Source organism: Manis pentadactyla, chromosome 3, assembly GCF_030020395.1.
Source record: "Manis pentadactyla isolate mManPen7 chromosome 3, mManPen7.hap1, whole genome shotgun sequence".
NCBI lineage: Eukaryota > Metazoa > Chordata > Mammalia > Pholidota > Manidae > Manis > Manis pentadactyla.
In genome coordinates, this window is record NC_080021.1 from 189,469,337 (window position 1) to 189,497,210 (window position 27,874).

The 27,874-nt window shown below is 49.3% G+C and overlaps 1 protein-coding gene across 1 annotated transcript in view; it reads right to left on the reverse strand.

Annotated features, from left to right (window-relative positions):
• The window catches only part of GABBR2 (gamma-aminobutyric acid type B receptor subunit 2), a 338,133-nt gene that overhangs the window by 144,978 nt on the left and 165,281 nt on the right, over positions 1-27,874 (reverse strand). The window contains exons 4-5 of the mRNA XM_036888312.2: positions 12,394-12,495; positions 280-345 (exon numbers count right to left, since the gene is read on the reverse strand). Coding sequence (XP_036744207.1) covers positions 280-345; positions 12,394-12,495 — 168 coding nt within the window. The remainder of the gene's footprint in view (positions 1-279; positions 346-12,393; positions 12,496-27,874) is intronic.

Sequence of the window (27,874 nt, forward strand, 5' to 3'; positions counted from 1 at the left end):
ATTTAGAATTATCCGACAGGGCTTAGAGAAGGGGCTGGGTGGCGGCTTTGGTAAAGCGAGGTCCCTGGAACCTCCTGCCACGGCACTGTTCTGAGCTCTGCGGGTTTAGTTTTGGGCTCCCTGCAAAGAGGAAAGAGTGGTGGGCGTAACGCTTCTGCTGCCCACAGTCCAGACTCCAGCCCTGTGATCCCTCCCACAGAGCAGGCAGTGAGGATGAGTCTAACAGAAAGCTTTGTGAACCTCCCCATGAACAAATGACACGACCAAAGTTTTACTTACACAGCAGAACACTTTTGCTGCCATATTCTGGTCAAACTGGCCAAGGATGATCCTCACGTCATTGCCCTGTGGACAGAAGGACATGGGTGTGAAGGTGAGCGGATGATGATACACCCCAGAGGGCTCAAGGCCAAGGGCAGGGAATGCTCGTGCCCCCGAGCTCCCCAGCCAAGAGCTCTGCCTGAGCAGGGTGGGCAGGGCAGAACCTCACCCCCACCCAGCCTGGCCTGGATTCTCTGGTCCTCTCTGGGGCCAGCCTTTCCTCGGCTCCTGTGTCGGTCCTCCCTGGTCTCTTGGACAAGCCCTGGGACAAACTGCACAGGCTGGAGGCTAAAGCTGATGGCTCTGAGGGGTGCTGGCATCAACCCTGCTCTCCTCCAAGGGCAAGCAAAACCTGCAGGATGCTGAGGCAGCATTTAATCTCCCTCACTTTACAAGTAGGGAAAGTGAGTCAGAAGAGAGACAGGGGCTCCCAAATCCCCAGAGGAACTAGCAGCAGAAATAAGACCCCAGCCAACCCCTCTTCCAGTGTTCTAGACTTTTCTACCTCCCTGGATCCCACAAAGCTTCCCAGTGAGGAAGTTTCAGAGTCTGAGTTATGAGCTTTGTTCAAATCAAGCCTCAGGGACCTCAGGCGGTTCCTTTTCCCATCTTAGTCTCAATTTCCTCATCTGCAAAATGAGGGTGATGGCAATGCCAACCTCACAGGGCTGCTGGGAGGACTAAATGAGATAACCTCACAACTGTTTACCTTAATTCTTGGCACACAGTGAATGCCCAACAGGTGCTAGCTAATATTAGTATTTTATAACCTCCCAACCCATCTTTATTTAAAAGGGAAAGTCTATATTCAAAAGTTCTATAAATGGGATTGCACTTAAGGGGGAAGGAGATCCAGGTTGGGCCCTGAAGGAGTGCGTACCGGGTGCCCCAGGAGACGAGCTGGGCCCTGGCCACAGGCCTGCTCCCCACCACAGCCGTTTCCTGCCCTTTGCACGAGGCTTAGCCTTGCAGGCAGTGCTACCTCCCTGCCTTTCATCCTGTCCTCTCCAGCAGGCCTCAAGGCCCTTTGATGCATAAAGAAGAGAAGCATGCCTTTAAAGATCAGTTTTTAGCATCCTACAAAATTGGAAAGTGCTGACTGGGAGGCCATTTTACTCATCATGTACTTGAGCAAAATAAAAAAGGCTTGGATTCTAAAATCATCCTTCGTTTGCAAGCAAGAATGGAAAGAAGAAAAAAACTTTCTCTGAAAGGGCTTTAAAAGATCGCTAACAGAGCAGTTGCAGGAAGGCAAGCCTTTGTCATCACCACGTCTGCAATGCTATAAAAAGTTCTAAGCTGCTTCTGTTTGGTGGACATGTTCCCAGGCACACTCAGGGTCTTCCTGCTTGTTTGTTGAAATCTTTTAGCATTTCTTGATGCTAACCATATTTGTTTATCCAACCAGCCAGTCAACATTTACGGAGCATCTACTTTGTGCCAAGCTCTGTGTTGCTAAACATGGTATAGTAGAAATAGTTGATTGGAGTTTGGAGTCAGAAAGATCTGAGTTCAAATCCCTGGTCCACCACTGACCAGCTGTGTGACTCTGGGTCTTGATCTCCTAGAGCCTCAGTTTCCTTGTCTCTGAAATAGAGATATTCCTACTACCTTGCTGAGTGACTGCAAGATTCATGATCATAAAACCCACCCAAACTGGCTTCCTCCTACTTCCTGGTCCCCCTTGCTCAGGCTCTGAATCAGCATCTTGCCTTTCTGCCCATCCCGAAATGCTGTTGCTCCCTTGGTTCTGCCCTAAGCTCTGTGCCCTCATCACTCGCCCTCACTCCTGACCCCAGCCACACCTGTCCCTGGTGTGCTATGAATTTCCAATCTCTCCCCCAAGCCCTGCTCTCCGCTGCCCACTGGGCACTTCCATATGGATTCTCCAGGCACCTCAAGCTCAACATGTCCCAGGCTGAACTCATCAGCTTTCCCAGTAAGCCCGTCACTCCTCCTGGGTCGTCCATCTCTGAGAGAGGTGTCCCAGCCTTCCACGCATCCAGGCTGGCAACTTGGGAGTCACCTTAGACTCAGTCACCTTCATCCAAGCCATAACCCAGACCTGCTGGTGCTGTCTCCTCTCTAGTGAATAAGTCATCCCCGTCTCTCCAGCCCTACTGCCTGGGTTTAGCCACCATCATTCCCTTGGTGAAGTCTGACATCCCCATCCATGCTAGTATCCAAAGAGCGGACAACAGGATCATTCCAAGATTCGAATGTGATCATGTAAAATCTTTCCACAGCTGCCCGAGCTTTACAGATCAAACTCTGAGCTCTTTAGCAGAGCAGCATTCAAGATTCTTTCCTAGCTGACTCCTGCTCACTTCTCTCATCACATCGTTCTCGCCGGTCCTCCATGGAAGCCAGAAGGAGCCACCTGTAGTTCTCTAAAACAGATCTGCCACTCCTTCATTCATTCACCCATTTTCCCACCCTGTTCCCTCTTTCTTTCCGCAAACTCATCCACCCAGAATGCCCTTCCCTCCCACCCCACTCCTCTGCCAGGATAGCACCCTTCATGCTTTAGCTCAGGCGCCCCTACTCTGAGGAGCCATCTTCATCCCGTCTGGCTTGATGGCCACTTGCTCCTCTGTGAGCCCAGAGCACCCTGTGTTTCCTCTATCATGGCACAAATCCACTTACTTGTCTGTCTTCCCCACTGGATTGAGGGGAACTTGATTCATCTCTGGGTCCCCAACTCAGGGGGACAGGGCATGACACATATATCAAGAAACAGGTGTTGAAGGCATGATGAAGTGAATGAGTGCCGTGTGAAGCCCCAAGTACAATGCCTGGCCTGTACGGGGTATTCAGGAACTGGGTGCTGTTACCATCACTGCATTACTGCCCTGCTAGCTTAGGGCCTGGGCACCGATTGGGTTCACCATGTCCATGTGCATTTCTTGAATGGACCAGGGACCCACATTTTCCTGGCCTTCTGCCACCACCTGCTGACAGATAAACAACCAGCTCTGCCACTTGTGGACCATTTAGTGTCTCTGTTGCCATGACAACCAAGTTGCATGGACCGCTTGCTTCTGTGCTCCCAGACTGTCAGGACTGGATGGGGCCCAAAGGATCACTGATCCATCTAACCCCTTCCTAGAGAGGCAAAGGCTCCCCCAAGATGGAGCAGCACCCCAGGACCGGCACTCTCACCGTGGCTCCCCCTTGGCCACAGAGGGCCCCGGAGAAGGATGCCATCCAGAGCCAGTTGTACAAGGAGCTACTCACACCCACTGCTTCTAGATGGGGAGTAGGAGGGGCAAGATGCTGTAGTGTCTGGAAGGGAGGAGCGCAAGGCTGCGCCCAGAGCCAGAGCCTAGAAGCAGGGTGGGGGCGGAGAGACAGGGAGATGCCACTGGCCTGAGATCCTTACTGGAGCCTTGGGAGCAGTAAAAAGAATTTGGAGTCCCTCTCAAAATGGGGTATGTGTCCTCCTAGGGCATGAGGCGCTGTCCTCAGAGAGTGAAAAGCATGGATATACTTGGTTCTTCTTTCTGCAATAGCAATTTATTGGAAGATTCAGGGTGAGGGGAAAGGTTTTGGATCTGGGGAATCTTAAAAGTTTTTAACACAAAAGTTCTGGAATCATGCATTTCAATGTTGCATAACTTGTATCTCTTCCTAAAAATCCAGAGAGTGAGAAGAGGAATTCTGTGTTGGCAGAGGTCCCTGCTCTGGCCAAGCCTGCCCCTCCCTGTCGGGGGCTCTGAGCATATTCTCTTCTGCAGTGGAAAGGGGGCTCAGGGCAGTTTGAGAAGTGCTGGGCTCAGGCAGGAGAGCCATGAGCATCCCTGCAGATGAGAGTGACAGAAGGGGGCTGTGACATTACAGAGACCCCGCAATGTGGCAGGCAGCCAGTCTCAAAAATCCAATGCCCTTCCGCAGGGAACCGCCTGGGGTAAGAGCAGGTGACCTGAGGTGGGACATACGACAGCTTCTCAGATGGTTAGGTCTAAGGTTGTAGATCATATGGAGACCTACGTTCACACCCTTAAGAGACCACGTGCACAGGGAAGGGATCAAAATGGAAGGAAACAGCCATGGAGTGAGAGGCCTGGGGAGGGGTGCTCAGCCCAAACCCTCGATGGATTTCCTTCCCTCTTTCCTGGGCCCTTTTCATGTGTTGTCTAGATCTCCTTTGTCTCTGGGCCTCTAAAGAGACAGAAAATAACACACCCACACACACACACAAAAAGTGACACTTAAGAAGGATGACCCAATTCAAAGAACTAGTGTACAAAGCCCAGTTTGCAGAGTACCCTAGCAAAGTGAAAATGCATGACAATTCCTGAGCTCTTCTAGCTGCTGTGCTAAGCGGTACAGCAGCCCCACCCTAGGAGATAGGTGCCATTTTTTTGCCCATTCTGGGAAGTTTCAGGACCAAATTGAGGCCCAAAGAATTCAGAAACTGTCCCCTGTGGAGCAGATGCCGCGGTCCTGCTGGAGTCCTGCCTCGTGGCCACACATCCATCCCAGCTGCAGTGAGGGGGGCTGCTAACTGCTCACCCCCTTTCCTGGAGGACTGCCCTCAGCTAAGGGGAGCTTCCTCCTGTAGGAAGTCGTGCCATGCCCCCCACACCACAGCTCCAGGGACTGACTCACAGGGCTTCCCCCACTGGAAGGTGGGACAGCCCCGCAGTGCAGGCTGTGCTCTAAGACACCCCATGGGGTCAGGCCAAACCAGTGTCCAGCCAAGGCAGCCTTCTGGCCTTGCTCCTCTCTTGCCTTCTGCTTTTCTCCCTCTCTGAGCCCACTCTCAGTAAATCACTTTCATAAGACTCTCTGGCTCTGTTTCTAGGGAGTTCAATCTAAGACGCCAGATCACACAGGTGGGAAGCAGTGGCTCTGGCCTCAACCTCAGGTGCGTCTGGCTCCAGAGTGTGAGCACGTGACCACTCACCCCTATATATTACCCCCAGGCTGGAAAGGCCAGCCCCACTGGGCCTGAGCTGCAGGAGCTCAGCATCCTGTCTGCAGCAATTCATGGAGAAAAGCCCTGCAGACTTGGAAGTGAGAGCATTTGAGTGGCAGATATAATCCTAAGACATTAAAATATCCAGTGTGCATTTAAAAGAGCAGGAAAGCAGAAGGCTGCCCTGTCCTGCCTTTCCTGTGGCAGGAGTATGGGGTCTTGCTAGAAAGTCAGGGCTGACCCTGACACTGGCCTCTGGGCTATCTGGTATCTCCTGGCACCTGTGCATCACATGATACCACTTCAGGTTTTGCAGGTGCCCAGCCCCACAGACCCACTCTAGCTACCCAACTGGGCTGCAGAAAAACCAAATGAAACCATGTTCGATATTGTAGGGAGCATGAGGTGCCAGGAGCCCCAGGGCAGCCGAGCGGTTAGAGGCTGCCCATGGTGCAGGCTGGGAGATGGCCTGACCCGGGGCCGTGGGCTCTGCTAAAGGGGTCAGTGACCCAGGCCCACTCCTGTGCCCCAACTCTGGCTGTGTGACTTGGAGTAAGCCTGAGAGGGTTGCCTAGATGTTTCTAAAGTCCCTCCTGGAACTGACAGACTGATTCCCCCAGAATGAGTACTCTCTTTTATTTAGCTAAAATTAATCTTTCTTAGACTTTTTTTTTGCCTTACCAGAAATATCCCTGATGGCAGAGAAGCAGGAGACATATACTCTCAAGGAAGGGCATGAAGAGGTAATAGCTCATAGAAACCCATTGGTAAAGCATGATATCTCCTTAAAGTTTATTATTTAATCTTGAAAATTCATGTATATTTAGCATTCTAATAATATATCTATGTTTGTCTTAAGATAAAAATAATGTTTCACCCCCTCCCACCCCCCTCATGTCTTTGGTGCAAAACTGGCTTTCTGGGAAGATGCACCATGTTTAGTCTGCAGATTTTTCTGCATCCTCTTGGGGTGCTTGTATGAACTGAAGTTTCAGGCAATGAGGCCAGGCTCCTGGTCTGTGGAGTCAGGGGGAAATTCCCACCAGGCCTCTCCTGTAGAAAAACAGTCCCCCTCAAAGCCTGTTTTTGTGGTCTTTCTGTAATAGGCAGAATAAAAGCTCCCCAAAGATGTCCATGTCCCAATCCCTGGAACCTGTGAATATGTTACATGACATGGCATGCAGGAATTAAAGTTGCAGATGGAATTAAGGCTGCTAATCAGCTGATTAATAAAATAGGGAGATTTTCCTGGAATCTGAATCCTGAATGATTGGTGAGGGGCTGCTCTGGGGAAGGCAGATAAAGCAATGGAAGTGAACAGAGGGGGCACCTCTGAAGCCTAGCGCTCTCCCCCATAGGGCCCAACACTTCAGTATGGGCACCATGGAAATACCCAGGGGTGGCCTCCCAGCCCAGCCTGGCAACAGTTAAAGGCCTTAAAGCACCATTAAAGGCCTCTGCTTGGAATAGGCCCACAAAGAGCTTAAAGGCTTTGGGTCTTCATCATGCGGAGATGGTTTTATTTCCTGACTTTCTTTAGACAGACTTTGATACATATCTGCTCAATCAGCGTGATTAATTTCATTATTCAGTTCCTCTATATTCTTGCTTATTTTCGCTTGGGTGATCTGTCCAGAGAGAGATGTTAGTGTGTTTCTGTCAATAACTCCCAATATTAGTGTGTTTCTGTCAACTCTCCTTTGTATTTTAACAGCCTTTTCTTTATATATTTCAGTGAGATGCAAGTTAGGGCAGTAATGGTCCATGAGTGTGTTATTCTCATGGTGAATTGTACCCTCATCTATAGAAAATGCTCTCCTTAATCCTATTTAATGCCTGTGCCTTGAATTCCCTTTGGTCTCACATGAACACTGGAATTCTTGCTTCAGTTTGGTTGCATTGATATAACTTTGCCAACCTTTTACCTTTATGCTTTGTGTGCTGCCTCACCTGTTGTAAATAGCTATGGTTAGTTCTTGAAAACACAATCTCAGAGTCCCTACCTTTTAATGGGGAGTTTGACCTATTTGAATTTATGGTCAGAATGACTACTGTATTCCGTCTGCAATTATATTATGCTTTCTGGCTTTCACATTTGCCCTCTGTATGTGGACTAGATCTTCTTTGCTTTTATCTCTTGTGTTTCAGAAGCTTCAGGTTCTGTTTGCATTATAGTATATTTACCACTAGGTTGTTCAAAGCCCTCTTTAGCTTATACTTTACTAATTATGAAACTCATGAGCAAAATGGTCTCTGTGAGTCCCTCTTCTACTTAAGACTGGGAGGTTAGCCCCCATTTTTTTTTTAACTTACTCATTTCTTTGAATCTGTTCATGGGATTTGGATTTTTATATCTCAATTTTGTTAACAGAATCTATTTTTGCATTGTATGTATAGGTACGTTTGCTTTCAAAATGATGTTTGCATCTATATACACTTTCACAACAATTATTTAACTTAGTTCTCTTTCCACGGGTTCTGGTAGCCCCTGCTCAGCTGTTTTTGTCACAGCCTCAACTATGAAGTCCGCCATCATTCTTGGCTGGCTGGCATAGGACTTCAGATTAACTTCAGGAAGGGCAGCAGGCTAGTACATCGTGCGGGCCTCCCGCGTTAAAGGACGCCTCCCATCGCTCCGTTGTCCCTGGGGTTGATGCTGCAGGAGCCAAGGTGGCCTGGTTTTTGTACCTTTGTGGGGAATTGTTTTTTCTCCTGGCCTAGATACTTAGAGATTTTCCCCTTTAAGTTTGTATTTCAAAACTTTTGCCAAAATATGTGTGGGTATGACCCTCTTTTCACCAAATCAGCTAGCATGTGGAAAGGCCAGCTTGTCTGCACATTTCCTTATTAAGTTGTTGACTTCATAGTTCCAGAATGGTTGCATAGTAGCAATTTTATATGATCCAATCTAGCAGGACCCTCTTGTGCCCACTTAATCTTGCTTCATATTTAAAAAAAAAATTAACTTCTTATTTGAGAACAGTTTTAGAGTTACAGAAAAATTATAAAAATGGTATAGAGACTTCCTATGTACCTCTCACGCAGCTTTCCCTGTTATTAACATCTTTGTTAGTATGCTGCTTTTGTTACAACTATAGAATTAATATTGTGAGCATGATGTCTAACATTATTAAATAAAGCCCGTAGTTTGCTCAGGTTCCCTTAGTCTTTTTCCGGGACGTCCTTGGCCGGCTCCTGGATCCCATCCAGGACACATTTAGTTGTCATGCCTCTGTAGACTTCTGATGGTTTGGATATTCCTTATTTTTGAAGACTTAGACAGTTTTTAAGAGTATTGGTCAGGTATTTTGTAAAATGACCTTCAAAGAGAATTTGCCTCAGGTTTTTCTCATGGTTAGACTGGTGTTGTGGGTTTTGGGGAGGAAGACCCCAGAAGTAAAGTGCCTTTCTCGTCACATCATTATCAAGTGTACAGACTATCAACATGACTTATCACTGGTAACGTTAACCTTGATCACCTGGCTGAGGCTGGGTATGTCAGGTTTTTCCACTGTCAAGTTACTCCTCCTCTTTTTCATAGGGTACTTCCGGCAAGGAAGTTACTTAAGAAGTGTGTAGTTCTGCTCCACCTCCTTGAGCATGAAATAGCTACATAAATTATTTGGAATTCTCCTCCATAGGAGATTTGTCTATTCTCTCCCATCTCTCCCATTTATTTATTCATAGCAGTATGGCCTCATGGATGTTTATTTTCTACTTTGGTTGGTAATCCAATACTACTTTCATTTTATTGCTGAAATCGTCCCAGCTTTGGTATGGCAAGCTCTTTCTGTCGCTGCTGTATTCCTCTGACACCACCCCCTTCACCCCCCGTCTGTGTGTGGTATTATTTGGAGCCCTTCCTTGGTTTCCAGCATTGAAAGATGCTCCAGGATCATCTTGTATATTTCCTGCCCCAGTTCAAGAATCAGCCATTTCTCCAAGGAGCCCGGGTCTTTTCATGGAGATGGTGTCAGAAAACAAATCTGGGTGCTAGGCCTGCTGGTTACTCCTGGGGTACCTGTTTTGATTTGACTTTGATTCTGTTTCATTGGCCCAGCTTTTCTCTGAGACTCCCCCTTCCTCAGTGGCCATAGCTGCTATCTTTTCTCTCAGGATTGATCTCTTTGGCCGTTTCCTCTGAATTCTGGGAGAGCATCTCAAGTTCGTCTTCCATATTATTGATTGTTCTTTTCCTTGGCATGAACTCTGCTCGCTCCTACCTCCAATGCAGATGTTAATTCTACTATTTGATATTTAGTTTTCTTCCTTGTCCTCTGTACCTCCTTCTCATATCCCACAATAAACCAGAGATTTACTTTTCTTTTGAGCTTTCCAGATGTGACTTTTCTTTGCTGCTGGATATTTTATCCTGTGTCCTCTGTTGGCTTCATCTGTCCAGACCTGGCATTTTAATTTACACACACTCAACAAATTTGTCGAGTAAATTACATTTGATTCCAGGTAATGGGGAACAAACAGTGACCACAACAGATAAAAATGCTGCCTCCTAGAGCTTACATTCTAGTGGGAAGAGACAGGTGATAAAACAACCAGGTAAAATGAATAGTAGGTCAGATGTTGTTATAGGCTGAATGGTGTCCCCCAAAGATGTGCTGATACCCTAACCCCTAATAGCTTAGGGTCTTCATACCTAGGAATACCTTAGGAAAATAGGGTCATTGCACATGCAATTAGTTAAGATGAGGTCATACTGGAGTGGGCTTTTAATTCATCATGACTAGTGTCCTAATAAAAATACAATGTGAAGAGAAAGGGGGAAATGCCATTTGAGGCAGAGATTGGAGTTAGGCAGGTGCAAGCCAAAGAAAGCCAAGGATTGTGGGCCACACCAGAAATTAAGAGAAAGGCATGGAAGAGCTCTAGAGCCTTCTACAGAGCATGGCCTTGCCTGCACCTTGACCCTGGACTTCTAGTGTCCAGAATGTGAAAGGATACATTTCTGTTGTTTTAAGCTACCTAGTTTGTGGTATTTTGTTACAGCAGGCCCAGGAAATGAATATAGGTATCTATCAGTGGAGAAAATTAGCAAAAATGGGAGTGCGAGGGTCAGAGACTTAGATTTTAAATAAAGTATTCAGGGAAGGCCTCTGGGGGAAGTGAACAACTGCACAAAAACCAGAAGGCGGCATGAGAAGGAGCCACGCGGTGTCTGTGGGAAGAGCATTCCACGCAGAGGGACCCCGTTGCCAGCCGACTGAGACTCGGCTCCGTTCTCCCGGCTTATGCCATGTCGGAGTCCCTTCTCAGAGCTGCAGCTGGGGGCGTGCTGGAGAAAGCTGGGCTGCGGTGTCGCCATATCCAGGTTTGAATTTCAACCAACCACTTTCTAGCTGGGTGACTTGGGGTGAGTGCCTTATCCTCTTTGAGCCTTAAATTCCCCATCTATGACACAGAGGGACAAAATTTCCCTCTACCTGTAGGCTCTGGGGCAGACTGAATGAGCAAGCGAAGGTCAAGGGCTCTTTCGGTAGGCCTGGCTCTTGGTCAAGGCACTGGAAAGGCCGACTGCTATTTTCATCATTGTTAATACCACTCCTCCCGCTGCTGGAGTGAGCTGGTTGATGGGCAGAGCACCCAGTTCCAGGCCCAGTTTCTCAGACTTTCAACTAGTGCTTCTGCTCCACACACAAGGGCTCTTTAAACTTTAAAGCCCACAGAACTCTGCTGGGCCTCTGAGGCACAGGAAGCTATTTCAAGTGTGCACCCTGGGGAGACGCAGCAGCATGTGGCAGGAGAAGGTCAGAACATCATCACACCCCCAGCCCCATATGCTCCCTGCAGAGTGAGTCCTCCAGGCCCCAGATGACCCAACAGGCCCTTAGACCACACAGCCTGGTGGGGAAGAGCTTGGACAGATCCAGCCCCTGACACCTGGGCTGCCAGCAGGCCCTCCCCAGCTACTGTTTCCTCACCTGGAAGCTGCAGGGCTGTAGAAGCCCCCAGGGCTGATATGTGACACACAGGCACTGTGTGCTCCCAAGAGTAGGTGACAAACAGCTGGAGCTCTGCTTTCCTTGCTCCCCATCTCTGGGCCTCAGTCTCCCCATCTATGAGCTGAGGGTTTTGGAAGACAAGAGCTCTAAACTGCCACCTGCTCTGACTAGTGTAACCTGCGACCAGCCCAAGGTGGAAGGGGACATATCAGCACCTGGCATCTGGGGCCTCCATGCCAATTACCTTAAATGTAGGCATGAGGGGATGGAAGAAAATGAAAGAGGAAGGTGATGGCTCTAACTGTGTCTGTACCTGCTTACATACCCCCAGTACTTTAGGATAAAAGACCAAATTTTTTTAGCTCGGCATTCAAGGCTTGTGGACCCTGGCTCCAAACTCTATTTCCAGCCCTGATACTCCAGCCTCCATGGATTTCTTGCTGGTGCTAAGCACACAGTGAGCATGGCTGCCCTACCTCTGATCTTCACCCCTTCTTCCTTGCTGGGCTCCTGCAGGTGCCCATCCTGCTCATCTCCTGTGGCCAGGCTCAAATGCTGTCCCCTCTCAGGAGCCTTGTCTGAACCCTCTCCCTGAGTAGCATGGGTCACTTCCTGCATTTGTTCCCAGGCCCCTCTGTTCCTGTTCCCCTGCAAGGTATCTGCCTTCCTCACCAGCTGTGAGCTCTCGAGGACAAGGACAGGCCCAGTGACATCTGTGAACTCAGGAGAGGGTCTGGCACAAACAAGGTGCTTGGGGGAGTTTATGGAATGGACCGATGCTACTTGACCCTTTCGGCTCCTGGAGCGTCACTGATGGGGGTCAGAAGCCTGGGGTCTCAGTCTCAACAAGAGCACGTGCTTGCTATGGCTCTCAGAGAGATGGCTCCTCTCTCTGAGCCTCTTCACAACAGAGATGACAGCGACTCATGCCCTGCTTGTGGTTCGGGGTTGAAAGAGGAAATCAGCAGGGAAGCCCTCCATGCTGTGCACCTGGCAGTCAGACTTTGGCCGGTATTGGACAACAAGCAAGGCAAAAGCCAAGGGGAGCTAGCTCCTGGGAGCTTCTCCGTGTATATGAGATGCCAAAGAGGATGGAACAAGTCTGAGCTTGGAGCTCTTTTAAGGCTGAAGGATGTGGCCACCCCAGGAGCATGGCATCGTTCTGTCCTCCAGGCTGCGGCCAGCCGCACCTACCTTAAGCTTTTTGACACTGGTGCAGGGATCGTTGGAGAAGCTCTCGGTGTCTGAAATCTCAATGTCCTCACCGTACAGAACCCCAGTCAGGTCGTTCCTCACCTGTCAGCAAAGAGAAAGCAGATGGTGGGTGTGCTGGTGGCCACAGGAAGGGCTTGTTCAGAGGGGCTACCTTGGAGAAGTGGCTCAATGGGGCTGGTGAGGCCATTTTCTCCACCAAAAAAGTGAAAGAACTGATCTTTTCCTTCAGTATGAACTGGAGCACCCCATGGGACCTTAGAGATTCCTCAGTGCCACCCCACAGGTGACCCACAGGCATGAGGAGGCAAGACAGGAAAGGGCATGCTGAGGCTGCCCAGGAATTTCTTGGGAGAATTAAGATACATATTCAAGCCTCTAGACTTCCATGCTGATGTTTCTGCACCGCATCACACTGTCTCCAAGTCAGACTATTCAAACACATCTGTCCACATTTTGCATTATATATTTGTTATGTTATTTCACTTCTGGGGTGAAGAAATAGCCAAGACTTTCAGATAGACAATGAACAGAGGAAAGGGTAGAGGATATGGAACGACCCTGTGATATTAAGCATAACTAATAAGTCTGCTGACACACAAAATGACTAACTTGGAAACACTGGGCTGCAAACTCTAATGTTGTCTGGGCCCAGCCAGTATGTGGGGCAGCTTGTGTGGAAATATATTAGGGAGGGTGGGGACTGTGGTAAAGTAGCTACCACATGACCCACCTAAAGTGGCAACTGCTGCTCAGCTCTAATCTTGCCCAGCCAGAGTGCTAATCCAGAGTCACTAGACCTTCTGATTTAGGGGGGAATTCAGAAATCTAGAATTTAAAAATATGAGATCTTCTACATTTTAAAAGGATGATATTATTTTGAATTAAAAAACAAAACCAAAACCAAAGTAAGGACCAAATCAAATAAATCTGAAGTCTGTATCTAGCCTGTGGCCATGGCTATGCACTCTCGGACATAAATAAAACAATGGAAACTGGACTGTGTGCTTTAGTAGAAAGAACTAGGTGGGGTTTGGGGGGTCTCAGGCTGCTCTGTCACTGACTTGATTGTGACCTTAACCCCCCTCTCTTAGGGCTTCAGTTTCTTCCTCTGTAGGAGAAGATGATCCTTAAAAGGACTTCTTGCTCACACCCATTAGAAAGGCTATTATCTAAAAGCAGAAAACAGCAAGTGTTGGTGAGGATGTGGAGAAACTGGAACCCTTATTCACTGTTGATGGGAATATAAAATGGTGTAGTTGCTGTGCAAAGCGGTATGGTGGTTCCTCAAAAATTAAGCACTGAATTATTATGTGACCCAGCAATTCCACCTCTGGATATATGCCCAGAAGAACTGAAAACAGGGCCAAAGAGATATTTGTACACCCATGTTCACAGCAGCATTAGTGGATAATGTGGAATTTGGCTATTGTGGAATAGCCAAAATGTGGAAGCAACCTGAGTGTCCATCACAGATGAATGGATAAACAAATTGTGGCATATACATACAAATGGAGTATTATTCAGCCTTAAAGAGGAAGGAAATTCTGTTACATGCTACAACATGGATGAACCGTGAGGGCATTATGTTAAGTGAAAAAAGCCAGATGCAAAAGGACAAATATTGTACTGTATGATTTCCCTTATATGAGGCACCTAGAGTAGTCAAATTCATAGAGACAGAGTAGGAATAGTGGCTTCTTGGGGCTGGGGAGGAGGGAATGGCAAGTTAGTGTTTAATAGGTACAGTGTCTGTTTGGGGTGATGAAACAGATCTAGAGATGGATGGTGGTGCTGATTGCACAACAATACAAATGTACTTCATGCCACTGAATTTTTACACTTAAAAATGGTTTAAATGGTAAATTTTGTGTTACAAATGTTTTATCACAATGAAAAAAAGCACTTCTTGTTCCAACAATTGGTAGATTCTTCCAACATATATACCAAAATGTTTTGAAGAATTTGGCTGTGTGTGTCATAAGGTGGTCACTGGGAAGCCACCACTATGCCAGGGAACAAAAGGGTTTCAATGATAACTGCTGAATTTTATTATTTAAAAGACATATGATGCAAATAGAGCAGATGTGAACATTTATTAATTTTGGGTAGTGAGTCCATGGTTGTTTCTTAGGCTGTGCTTTTCTAAATGCTTGAAATACTTTGTGATGAATGTTTTGTAAAAGGAATGAAATTGCCACAGTCAGGGTGAACTTTGTCCATCCTAAGTGTTTACCTCTACTTGGCTGGAAGATTGGGAACTAGCTGACTGGAAAAAAGAATTGACTTTTTCCCATTACAGTTTGTTTCAGCTTCCTCAAATCCTTTCTGGATGCAAGTGGGGGTCCTATTATTAGTTTGTGTGTCATGAGGGTGTTGTGGAGCAACAACAGCTATTAAACATAGAAAATGTGCTAACTCATGCCTGCTGGAAGAGAGTGCAACTCAATGCACACACTCCTGGGTGTGTTCAGTCCAGCCTGGCTCTCCCAGGGCATGCCACCCAAATGTAGGGAAACTATTGGGGCCCTCCCGAGTCTCAGACATTTCACCCCCAAAATGGGGGCAATACAGCATGAAATTCAATGGGTTGTATCAGGGCCCAGCAAAGACATCAAGGATGTGGAATGGCTTTGTAAACACTAAAGTTCTTTACACTGCTTAATAGCTGGAATGATCATTTCCAGCCATAGGGCAAGGCATCAAAGTGATCAGTGGCTTAGGGTATCTATCTGAGAATAAGTGCATGCCTTAAAGCTGTATATAATTGAAACAAACAAAACCAAACACCCTAGAGGTCATCCTATTCTGTCCCTAAATTCTCAGATGAGGAATGAAGTGTGACCCCCAGATCAGTTATGCTCTGCATGCTCCCAGGCCGGCTCTTCTGGATCCTGCCAGATGTGGACAGTTCCAGAAGCCAGGTAAGCCAAATAGGCCAGAACAGATGGTCCATGTGGTCAGCCACTCATTGTTCATAATTCTAGTGAAGAAGTATTCACTCAGCTTGAGTATTTATTCTAATGGACGTTTTAGGGAAAGCAAATGGAGGAAATCAGCAATAAATGATATTTTTAAATAACCAAAGCATGGAAAATAAATAATACAATGGATCATCTTCCTTACAAGGAAAAAAAATCACACCCTCACGTGTGGCTATGAGGAATCATGCAGTTCACTAGTGAAAGATGAAAGATGTGAATTAGTAAACACCTATTTTTCCTTCTGGAACTACAGATACCTCTTGTTTAATGGAGCCAATGTCTTTTAGCAGGTTGCTAGAAGCTGCATTTCTGCAAAGTGAATCCTATTTTTTTATTCACCCTCATAAAAGCAGAAATATATTCTTCTGGAAAAAGAGAAATTCTTAATTCCCAAGAAAACACACACACACACACACTCAAGTACAGCCGGGGTCCCACCTGGGACCTATATGCATACTAGGCCCAGAGAGGCAGCCACAGGGTGTCTGATTTGCTGACAGGTCCTGGGAGGGATGGGAAGAATAGGCACTGATGGAACCTGAGGCACCTGCTCTGTCACCTGGAAGGGAGGGCCAGGGCTGCCAGGGGAGTGAGGAAGGCCATGAGTGGGGCTCCCAGGGCTGCTAGGAGGGTCAGGAGGGGCTGGGTCCTTAAAGGCCTAGACCTCTGGGCCAGCTCACAGGGCTGCAATCCTCTAAGGGGAGAACCCCCGCCGCTTCCAGAGCAGTGAATCTGGGCCTGGCAATAGGAGCAAACCCACAAGGAGCCAAGGGCACTTGGCACCATGGAAAAGAACCAGTGGATCAGAGCCCCAGGAATAAATAATCTGGGATGGGCTTGGAGGCAGTAGCTATTGACTTTTTCCCCCAAGAACTGGTATGGACTGTGCAAATAAAGTCGTACCAGAAAGCATGCCCCTAAAGCAGTGGTTCTTAAAAGTGTGGCCCCTGGGCCAGTAACACCAACATTATCTGGGAACTTGTTAGAAATACAAATTCCCAGGCCCCACCCCTGACCTACTGGAATAGATACTGTGGGGTGGGGTCCAGCAGCCCTCCAGGAAATTCTGTCCCTCCCTCAAGTGGGAGAATCCCTCTCCTAAAAGAGGCAGGATAAGTTTTAAGCAAACCTTTGATAATGGAGTGAAAATGTTTTAAGTGGCTTGGCTATTTCCCTCCTTTATTAGGAGACCAGAATGTGTTAACTGAGTAAGGTCACTGCCTGAAGTGTGAGTAGGACTAGGAATCTCATTTAAAAGGTAACACATCTAGAATGAGGAAGGGACAGTCACCCTCTGCTCTGTCCACCTCAGACCACACCTGGAGTGCTGGGCTCAGTTGGTGTTGCCTTTATCAGGAACAGTGACAATGTGGCTCGGGCTCAGAGGAGATAGGTGTGGCTAGGACAGGATCGAGGACCCGTTAGGGCAGCCACGGACACAGGGGTTGAGGAGTACAGAGGTCACAAGGGGTGACACTGATCACTCCTCAGGGATTCCATGCAGTCTTGGGAATCAAAGATCCAAACCCAAGAATTTTAACATTTAGACTCAGACTTTAAGCTCCATCATCTTGAAAGAAGTCAAGAGCCAGGCAGAAGAGTGGCTTTAGGGGAAAGCCCAGAGCTCTGGGGACAGTCCTCCTCAGGCTGAGCAGGAAGAAAATGCCACCAGGTCAGATCTGTCAGCTGAACAGCGGGCCCAGCGGGGGTGTGTACACTCTCTTTCCCAGCTGTTCACGGGGCCGCACGGGAAGGTGTGATGGGCTTGTCACTCTGATGAAGCCATCACAGTGGCCGTGCTCCTCCAGCTGACTGTGCACACAGCTTCCATCCACACACTGGACATCGGGGATGCACAGCAGTCTTTCTCCATCCTGAGAGACACAGGGGAGAAGTGGACAGATTGGAGGAGGGAAAGGAGATCGGAGAAAAAAGGTGGGAAGCTAATGGACCTGGGAAAGGGGTGTAGTTGAACAGACTATACAGAAGAATTTCTGGCTTTGCATAACCAATTCCATGGGACCCATTTTAGGTGTAATGTGGGTCCATTCTGTTCCATCAGGGAGGCTTGTCACCACCCCTGAGCAGGCCGTAGTGCCACTCCACCCGCAAGGCCCCCCTCCTGCCCTGCAGCCTGCATATCTCCACTAAACACACATCAGCCCCCGGTGATGTAGGGCACTGCCCTCTGGGAACCACCCAGTGATGGGGCTTATGAATTAACCTCCCTATGTGCTCCCCCTGAATAATTGCTGGTGGGTCAGTCTGTTCTCTCCACCCGTGCTATCCTTGCTTCAGCTTCCTAGGACCATACCTGCATGGCTCCTGTCCCCCTGCAGCTTCCTCCCTGCAGGTAGGGCCAATTAACTCCCTGCCCCTACAGATCCCCACCTCAGCCCTGAACGACCCTCACCCTCCAGCAAGGCAATGTAAGGAGCCTGCAGTCAGGGCCCCAGGGGGTTCAGCAGTGCGTGGGCTTGGCTAGGGCCCTCCTTAGACCTCAGGTTTCCAATCTGGGCTCCTGCTGCATTCCTGGGGCTGGAATTCCATCTCATGTCATGTAACTGCCAGGCCTATGGGCTTGAGTACCTTTCTGGTATCCTAGTTATTCCAGACTGGGGTCCTGTTTGCTCTCTCACTCATTTTCTCATTCATTCATTCACTCATTCATGAATGTGACCTCTCTTCTATTCCAGGCACCATGTGAGGTAGTACTAGGGCTCTGACAGTGAGCAAAACTATTCACAGTCCTGGGTCTCTCTCTAGGAGGGGTGAGAAACATTAATTAGATGACCACCCTGGTGCCTACCAAGACAAGGGCTCTCAAGTTCAGGGGCACGCTTCTGGGAGAGGCTGCAATAGGAGGAGCTAGACCCAGGCCAGGAGGTAGGGTAGGAGAAGATTCCAGGCTGAGGAGAAGCGTGTGTGGAGATGCTGTGGTGGGTGGGAGCAGGAGGAAATGTGGAAGAAGAGCTGGGCTGGGCTAAAGTAGAGCGTGGGCAAGCACGTGGGCCGGTGAGTGGAGAGGATGTTGGCATGAAACGAGCAGGTACAGACCATGATGACCTCATAATTCACGGGGAAGATTCTGGTCTTGAGCCTGAGCATAGTGGGAAGCCATGATGAGGTTTCTAGGAGGCTGACAGGGCTAAAACTATGTTCAAAAACAACAATTCCACAGCTGCTGGCCTGGGAGGGGTGGGTGCATGAAGACAGCGGAGAGGCCAGTGAGGCAGCTCAGCAGTCAGCCAGGGGAGAGATGATGGAGGCGGATGAGGGGACAGCGGTGGAGGTGGTAGGAAGTAACCCACTTAGGGGTGCATTTGGGGCAACGAATAACTGCATTAGTCATTTACTGCTGTGTAACAAATTATCCCCAAACTGAGCAGCTTAAAACAGGAAACATTATCTCACACAGTTTCCAGTGTCAGGAATGTGGGAGGGACTTGGCTGGGTGGTTCTGGTTTAGGGTCTTTCCTGAGGCTGATGAAGGATGTTGGCTGAGGCTACAGTCACCTGAAGGCTCTGGGCTGCAGATTAGAACCACCTGGCAAGTTCAAAAAATACTGATGCCTTGGCTGCATCCTAAAACAATGAACATCTCTGGGACAGCACCCAGGCATCAGCATTTTTAGGTGATTCCAACATGTCGCTAAAGTTGAGAACCACAGATTTTAGGGGTAAAAGTAACACAATTGCCAGGCTCACAGCTGGGTCACCAGCCTGCCCCCAAGCTCCCAAGGCAGCTATCCCGACCTTGTCCCGCTCCAGGGCACCATCTTCCCTTACAGCTGGGGCTCTTCCCCTGCCCTCTCATGCTGCACCCAATAGAGTGTCTCGTCTTCAGTCCCCAGATCCATCTACTGCTGGCCCTCAGCACTAGGAGTGGATCCTGGCCATGTCAGAAGGGAGAATAAAAAGGAGGAAAGGAGGCCATGAGAGAGGGCACTAAGAAAGGGAGGAGAGAGAGCAGAGTATTAGTATAATTGTGAGTTATCACATTCTGACCAGGCGTCCCAGGCAGCGACGGCTCCCATGAGCCAGTGTAAGGCTAAGTGGAGGCCAGGGGCAGAACCAGAGACCCCAGCACCCTTGGCTTCTGTGGTCAGTAGTTCCCCAGATACTTTCCTGAAAGAGGCCACTGCACCAAATGAGGAATCACCCAGAAAGGCAAAGATCCAGGAAAAGATGGGAGAACCAGGTCTGCGCCACATGCACTTTACAACTCTTTGAAAATTCTAATTAGGTTACAAAATGAACTAGAGAGCCAAGCGAATTCCCAGCTCTCCTATGGAAGCTGTGGTAACCTACTTTGTCATTCAAATATACGCACTATATATAACCCCGGATTGTGCAGAAATGTCACTCCTCTTACCTGACTAAAGCATATAATTATAGATTTACTTCTATTCATTCATGAAATGTGTCTTCACTTGATTAAACAGTTCATTCAAGTAAAATCCATTAAAATATGGAACATGTTAAAATATGGCTCATTAGAGGCAGAGGGCACCACTGTAGTTAAGATGCTAATTAGGATAAACAGGCATTTGAAACACTCAAATCTTTGAATAATTCAGGTCACCTTTACTGGGGCTAGAGCTCCCCAGGAACTACCATTAATTTAAGCTAATTAAAAAATTAGCCTGGAGAAGAGTAGACCAAGGCAGGAAGTCATGGCTGACTTCAAACACTGAAGGGCTGTCACCTGGAAGAGAGGGTGTCTGGTGCTGGCCACCTCCGTGGTGGAGGGGGAAGGGCGAGTAGTGGTTCAGGGGAGCAGATTCTGGCCTAAAGCCATAAACAACTTCCTCATGATACAGAAGGTTGCTTTGGAGGGTAGTAAACTCCTTGTCATCAGCGGTGTGCAAACCGAAGCTGATGGGGATGCCAGAGAGAAGGCTCTCTTGTTTCATCACGAATGCTTGTAGTTCCAAGAGAACAAGAGTTTCAAAATTCCACCTGCTCTCATTGCTGAACTAGAGCTCTGTAACTCTAAAGTTTTTCAAAGATTTGGGGCACACCCTTAAACTCCTGTAGAAACTTTTCCAGGTGGCTGTATTTGTACCTTAACAAACCTGATGAGCATTCGTGGAAGAAAGTGTTCCTTTGGTAAAATGGAGCCATTTAGTTTTCAGACTTCCATAAATAAGTCAGCTCCGAATACCCTATGACCAGATTTGAACATAAGGGAAATTTTTTAAAGAGGCAAGTACATAAATGAACATGTATTAGGTCTATTGCACAGATGTGCACGTGGGGTAATAGCTGTGGATAACTGTGCAGCTGTGTCTGTGTGTACAACAGCTCCCACCAGCTGCTGATGTCTGGCCAGCCCACATGGCGGCTGGGAGCTGAGACTTCAACTGGCCGAGCTGGCCTGAGTGGCAGGCCAGGACCCCCAAGACATCACCTTCCCCCTTACAGCCCTCAGCCCCATCGCCTCATTACAGTCCTTCAAAGGGAGAGGGAGAGCCTGCCGGCCACAGTCTCCTCTCCCCAGGCCCACCATTTGCTCCTCAGAGGCCCATCTCCCAGGACCACACCCTGTAGGCGGGGACACATCCTGGACCCCCTGCATGGGGAGGGACAGGTGAACTCAGGGAACCAGGGCTCTCTGGTTCTCAAATCTCTCTTCCCATCAGCCAGCCTTTCACAGTTTTTAGAAATTCTAAAGAATTAAGTATGATAGACAAAATGATATCACTGCTCCCACTCCTCCTCCCCACAAACACACACACACAAAAGATGTTCACGTCCTCATCCCTGGACAAATGGGACTTTGCAGATGGGATGAAGTGATGGAGTTTTAGATGGGAAGACCTGTTTGGATTATCTAGGCGAGCCCAGTGTGATCACAGGGTTTTTATAAGGGAAAGAGGGGGGTAGGAGAGTCAGAGTCTGAGGAGACGTGAAGGCAGAAGTTGGGGTCCAGGAGAGCTTTGTTTGATGTATTTGAAGGTGCCGTACTGCTGCCTGTGATGGTGGAGGGCAGGCAGGGCAGGGCAGTGAGCCGAGGAATGCAGGCAGCCTCAAGAAGCTGGAAAAGGCGAGGGAACAGATTCTTCCCTAGAGACTCTGGAAGGAACCAATCCTGCCGACACCTTGATTTTGGTCCAGTGAGACTTACTGTGAATTTCTGAGCTTTAGTATGTAAGATAATAAATGTGTGCTATTTTAAACTGCTAAATTGTGATGATCTGTAGCAAACTCATACAGTAAGCTTTGACCTTGAGATCCACACATCCTCAAACACCCCCTAGTATAGGAAGCCCTCCCTCATCCCCAAGTGAGTGGTGACTCTCCTCTAACTCCACAGTTCTGAGCTCAAGGCCATGCTTCCTGGCTAACCAGAGATTGTCCTGAGAGTCCACACACCCTTGATCTGGGACCCCTGGAGCCCAGCACGGGGCTGCCTGAGGACGTGGGACCTAGCCCAAGCCCCCTTCTTGGATAATGCACAAAACCCCCTTTGCAGTACCCCCCCATCAGCAGCGTTTCCCTTTGCCTCCCAGTTTCCAAGGAGCTTGCCCCTCGGTGGTGGTCAGTGAGGTCAGGATATGCTGAGTTGCAGGGGAAAGAAATTAGCCATCAGAACCTCATTGCCTTCCTGGGACAAAGTGCCTATTGCTTTAATTGCAGCAGACTTGTGGGACCAAACCAATATTTACAGAAATATTTGGATATGAATAAAACAGGAATATTATCCAGTTAAGATGATAAATACAAACCTCTATAGGAAATCAATGAGAATGCAAAGTGTGCCTCTGACATGAAAATAGAGGAAGGCTATTAGAGATATCACACCTGAGAGCACTAAAGAAGCAGGCTGCAAACCGGTTGCTGGGTTTCAGAGCCCATCTTTGCTTCCTGGCACCCGGGGAATTGCTGAGGGGTCAGCAGGGGCCACATGGATGGGAAGTCCAGGGAGACACTCCGCCTGCACATCCCTAGGAGCTGTCACTGAGACGAGTGGACCAGGGAGGCATCTGGGCCTCTGGTGAAGGACTAGGACCTGTGCAGGAAGCCACCAAGAAGTAGATTTTGGCTCCCTCAGAGGCAGAACTTTCTAACAAGACAGTGATCCCAGGATGGAAGGACCTTTCCCAGGTGGGAGTGAGCTCCCCACCACTGCAGGTATGCAAGCAGAGGTGGGGTTGCCATTGAAGGGGTTCAAGCATCAGATGGAAGGGCTGAAGAGGCTGCTGGAACCCTGACAAAGGTCTTGGATTCTCCAACCTGTGGCCCAGTTATGAGGGCACAGACGCCAAAGGCAGCCCAGGTGTTAGCTGTTCTGAGCCCTGCAAAAAAGGGCAGCTTCAGGCAGCTGGATCCGCTGGATCAGCAGTTGCACCAAGCGCCCGCCTCTCATTTCATGGTGGAGCTAAAGAACTCCTCGGAGACCCAGGGGCATCCCTGCCCTGTCCGCATGCAGCTTTCTTGCCGGTTCTGCATTCCAAACTGAGATCTTTGTCCTCTGCTCTAGGGCCTCGCTCACGTGTCCCAGAGCCCTCGCACAGAAGCCCTCCTCCTTAGCTCCCACGGACTCCCTTCTTCCTCCAGGGCTGCAGCTCTGGCGTGTGCGGGAGAGAAGTAAAGGCAGAGGTGCAAACTGCTCCCCAGAGCCCGCCTCTCTTCCCTCCTCCCCCTCTGCTCTCCTTCCACCCCCTCCCTCAGCCACTCCAGCCTCAGGGAGCAGGCAGGCAGTGGGGGACCAGCAGGGTCACTCTGGGGTGAATTTCGGTCTCTCAGCCATCTCACAGAGCAGATGCCGTTGCTGTCCCCATTTTATGAAGGAAGAAGCTGAAAGGTGAAGTGACCCACCCCAGGCCCTACAGTTAGTCAGCCAGAGGTCAAGATTCAAGCTCCTGTTTCTCTGCCTCCCAAATCCCTGAGGGTTGAGTGGAGGATGAAGGGAGGAAGGGTTTGGGGGTAGCACGCACCCCCAGAGTGGATTTCCAAAATGACAGGACTCAAGATGGGCTTGTTCATTGAGTGCCCCTCTGTCCCCCACCCACCAGGCTGGGAGACCTGGGGGGCTGGGACCATGTTGTGCCTGTCTCTGGGTGTCCATGTGGAACATGAAGTGAGCAATCAGGGGAGAGAAGGCAGAGCTGGGCACATCTGGGGGACAGGGCATCAAGACCAGCAGGCGACAATAAATATAAGGTGGACAAACACCCAAGATGTACTTCATCTCCGGGTCCTCGGGTCAGTGCCGGGGAGCCCCGTGCACAGCAGGCGGAGCCGGCACTGCCTCCCTCAGGCCCATCCCCACACCTCTGGGACAGGACCGAGCTCAGAACACCAGGCCCAGGCTGCTACACTCCAACCCATCAGCCTCATCGGGCAGCAGGGGAAACTGAGGTCTGGCATGGGGTACAGACCTGTCTCAGATTGTACAGCTGTCCTGGGGCAGAGCTGGATTCAAACCCTGTCTCCTGCCTCGCAGATGGATGCTGCCTAAAGCAGTGTGTTAAGCAGCTGCACCAGCACAGTAACCCCACAACTTCAGCCCTTCCTAGGACACTATCCTAGATCCCTACAAGACAGGAGCTGCTGGAGGCGGGGCCCAGCCGAGGCCGTGGTGTTCCAGCGCCCAGCACAGAGCCTGGCACAGAGCAGCTGCTTGGCAATCACCACACAGAAGTGGAGATCTCCCTGACACCAGCCAACCTTGGGGTCACAGTTTTTAAGAGTAGTGGCTCCCAAGCCTGCTTATGCACTGCAGTTCCCCAGAAGCTTTGAGAAAACAGATTCCTGGGCCCCACCCAGGAGATTCTGACTCTGGTATGAAAGGACAGGGAGAGAGGCCAGGAATCTGCATTTGTATAAAGCACCTTGAATACACAGCTGGATTTGGGGACCGCTGGCCAAGTGACATCATTTTAGCTGCCCCAGTCTGACTAGCCTTTTAGCATAGACTCTGTTCCCAAGGGCCCTGTAATGGGTACTGTGGTGTGCTTCTGGAACCTTCTGTCCTCCCAGCCGCCACTGGCTCCAGATGGCTCACACACACAGCTTGTGATCTTGACTAAAGGGGCAAACCTCAGCCAAGGTCACGCCCCTCCCCAGGGCAGCCCACACCCAGTGACTGGCCCTGCCTCTTTGCCTCAATCTGGAATGTCTCTGAAGGGCCATCCCAGCTCCAGGACTTCCCCGGGGCTCAGCTAAGGCCTCTGTTATGTCATTTTGTGCCAACTTCTCCCCGTCCCTCATGCCCTCCTGCACAACATTCCCCAGTAAACCTACAAGTCTTGGGACCCCTTCCTGGGAAGACTGACCCAGGCCAAGCTCCCCCATGTGTTCACTGGTTCAGCTGAACCCAGTTCTTTGCCCCTCAGCCCTTAGATGACAGAGCCTCCTGTGCTGAGTCTTGGACAGCAGGAGAAACGCACCTGCTTGCTTTGGGGTTCTCCACGGTAGGGCCCTCATACTAGCTCAGACCAGTTACAGCTTTTTGATTCAGACTTTAAATTTATCAGAGTAATCTATAAACTTTATTCAAAGTCTGAAAAGGAGGAAAATGACAAAACTACTTATATTCCCAATTTACTGACCCAGGGGGGGCATTTATTTCCCATAACATTTCTTGTGCTGGTTGCCCTCCTCCACACCCGCCAGCCTGTCCTCTCCCACTCTGTTTCTGGAACTTGACTTTTATGGAAACAGCCTCACGTGAGCTCCCTAGTCCTCTGAGTTCCAGGTAGGCTCAGCCGGTGGGAGGCCCCAGCAGCTGTCAGAGGGCCAGTGGGAGGCCCTGACAGGAGTCAAATGGTGGGAGGAGAACGAGTTCAAGGTATTTCCCCCTGGCCTGCAGTGTGGTTTAGACACAGCCCCTGACAGGTGGCTCCTTCCCTCGGCTCCGGTAATGCTGTTCCCCCACCTCGTCCTCCAGGACACATGCGTGGTCCTGACCCCCCTCGTTGTGAGACCCTGGTGCTGCACCGGTCCTGCTTTGTTCCCCTGCTCCTGCCAAAGTCATCCCTTTAAAGTAAATTTCCTTCACATTCAGCTCTCTGACTATGCCGTCTATTTCCTGCAAGGACCTTAACTGGCACAACAGGTAAATGTCTTTTAGGTAGAAGTCATCAAAGTGCAAACTACCTTATATCCTGATTTTTTCACCTCACATTTTATCATATCCCCTTATAATTCATTTCACCGCCAATCACACACCAATCACTTTAAATTCCTGACCTCCACTTTCCATTGTTAAAGTCCTGCTCCCTATTTAAGCCCCACCGCAAACAGCTCCTGCTCCATGAAGTGTTTCTGGACTTCCCAATGAGGTGTGCTCACCCTTCTGAATGCCTGCACTCTCTGCTCCCGCCTCCCAGACTCACACTTTCTTGGCTCTGTTCTGCAGGAATTGGGAAGTTCTTTGGGTCACCCACACCTCCTTTTTCCAAAAGCACACAACAGAGGGTCTTCTTGGACCTAGTGCAGGTGGCTGAGGAGAATGTCAGGGCCTTGTGGGCTGATGGAAAGGAGCTAAGCTGTCAACAGTTCCTCCAAGGTCAGGAAAGACAGTCTGCCCTTACCCTGGCCTGGAGCCCGTGGAGCCAGTCCCAGCCTGTAGAGGTGCTGAGTGTCTGTCCTGGGAGGGAGCTGGCAGGTCAGGCGAGCCAACCGTGTCCTGGGGTGGACAGTGCATCAAAGTGCTGAGCAGGCCAACAGCCCAGGAGCTGGGCTTGAAGCTGTGCTAAGCTAAGCAGTTTTTATAATGTATCTTCCTAGGAGCAAGACCTAGAGACTCTGGGGAATGGGTACTCACTCTGCACAGTGCAAGGAAATTTTCCAAAAGGGATCAGAATCTGGAGGCACTGTGGTTATGGTTATTGCCATGGTTTATTAACCTGTCCATCTGTCCCTGGGCTGGGAGCTGCTAGGGGCCTGGGCGCCTGAGTGCCTTTCAGATGCCAGCATAACAGCCTTGCTCAGTCCACACCAGGTGAACAAGACCAAACAGGGCACCTCATGCATTTGCTTGAGATGGGCCTCACACCTGCTGCCCACTGTTCTGAGGAAGCTTGAGAAACATCTGTGCTTCAGCTGAATCAGAGGGTACAAGAAAAGACAAAGGGTTCTTAGGCAAAAATGCCAGAGTGTTCCAGAAAGGGAGCCACAGAGAAAAATGTGGAGAAGGCTGCACGTCTATTACAGTGAGAAAGGAAACAGTGACCACTTGTGTTTATCGAGCACTCTTCCCATGCAGGGCCCCTCACACACGTCATCTCAGTCCTCCCGGCTATTAGTCAAAAGGTATAATTTTGAGCAGTTTATGGAGAAGTAAAATGTGATTCAAAGATGTTGAGTCAGTTGCCCAGGGTCACACAGTTAGGAAGCCGTGAGCAAGGGATTTAATTTCCCATAGAGTAAACCAGGGGTCAAAAAACTTTTTCTGCAAAGGGCCAGATAATAAATATTTTAGACTTTGCAGGCTATACAGTCTCTGTCACAACAACTCAACTTTGTCTTTACATTATAAAGCAACCCACCAACAATGTGCAAATGAATGGCCATGGCTGGGAAGCAATAAAACTTTATTTACAAAAACAGGGGGCTGAATTTGGCCCATGGGCCTCACAGTTGCAGACCCTTGCTGTAAACCCACAACAAAGAGCCTGTAATTCTCTTTTCCTCTCTAGGAAGATGGAAGGAGAGAGGCAAGGCTGGTGGTCCAGAGCAAAATGCTGGCTATGCCCCCACTGCCTGGGCCACCTCTGGGGAGCAAGGAAACTCTGGGCGCTTTTCTCATCTGTAAAAGGGGCATAACCACAACTTATATTAACACTGGTAGAAAGGTTAAAGTAAGTCAATACATGCTAAATATGTACCATGGCTGAGGTCCAGTACATGGCAGCATTTATAATTGGAGGTGAGACAGTCAAGAAGGGGAGGTGGAGAAAACAGCCTATGAGGCTGGGAGAGGGGAGGGAAGGCTGGTGATGTCCCTGGAGCTGAATCCCAGCAGGTGTGTGTTCTCACCAAGACCGGTTACAGGCTTTCTGTAGGAGAATGTTACTCCACACCCCCTGGGCCCCTGAAGGGAATTCACAGGCCCTGGGAGGAGTATTTTCACCATCCCCGGAAGGAGCAGATGTGTGGTGCTTGGTGTCTCCCTGTGGAAGATAGGGGGGCCGCTGTTCACAGACTTGATATGGCAAATTGTGTAATATGCTGTCTTTCTGGGGCGGGCAGCCAAGCAGTGATGGGGGCCTCTGCACCCCTTCCCCCCACCGCCTGCTGCCCACGTTGGCTGATTCATGCAGGAGGCTCTGGGTGTGCCGGAAGGAATCTGAAATGGTTCTCTAGTGAAATGCAAGGCTTAGGAAGGAGGCTGGGGACTTGGAGAGAGGGGACAGTTTCTTTTGTGTTTCCATTTGAAGGTCATAACTTTGATAAAGGAGGATGTGGGGAAACTCCATTAATATTGCTGACGGCCAGGATGTGGCTCATCTGCCAGATGATGAGTC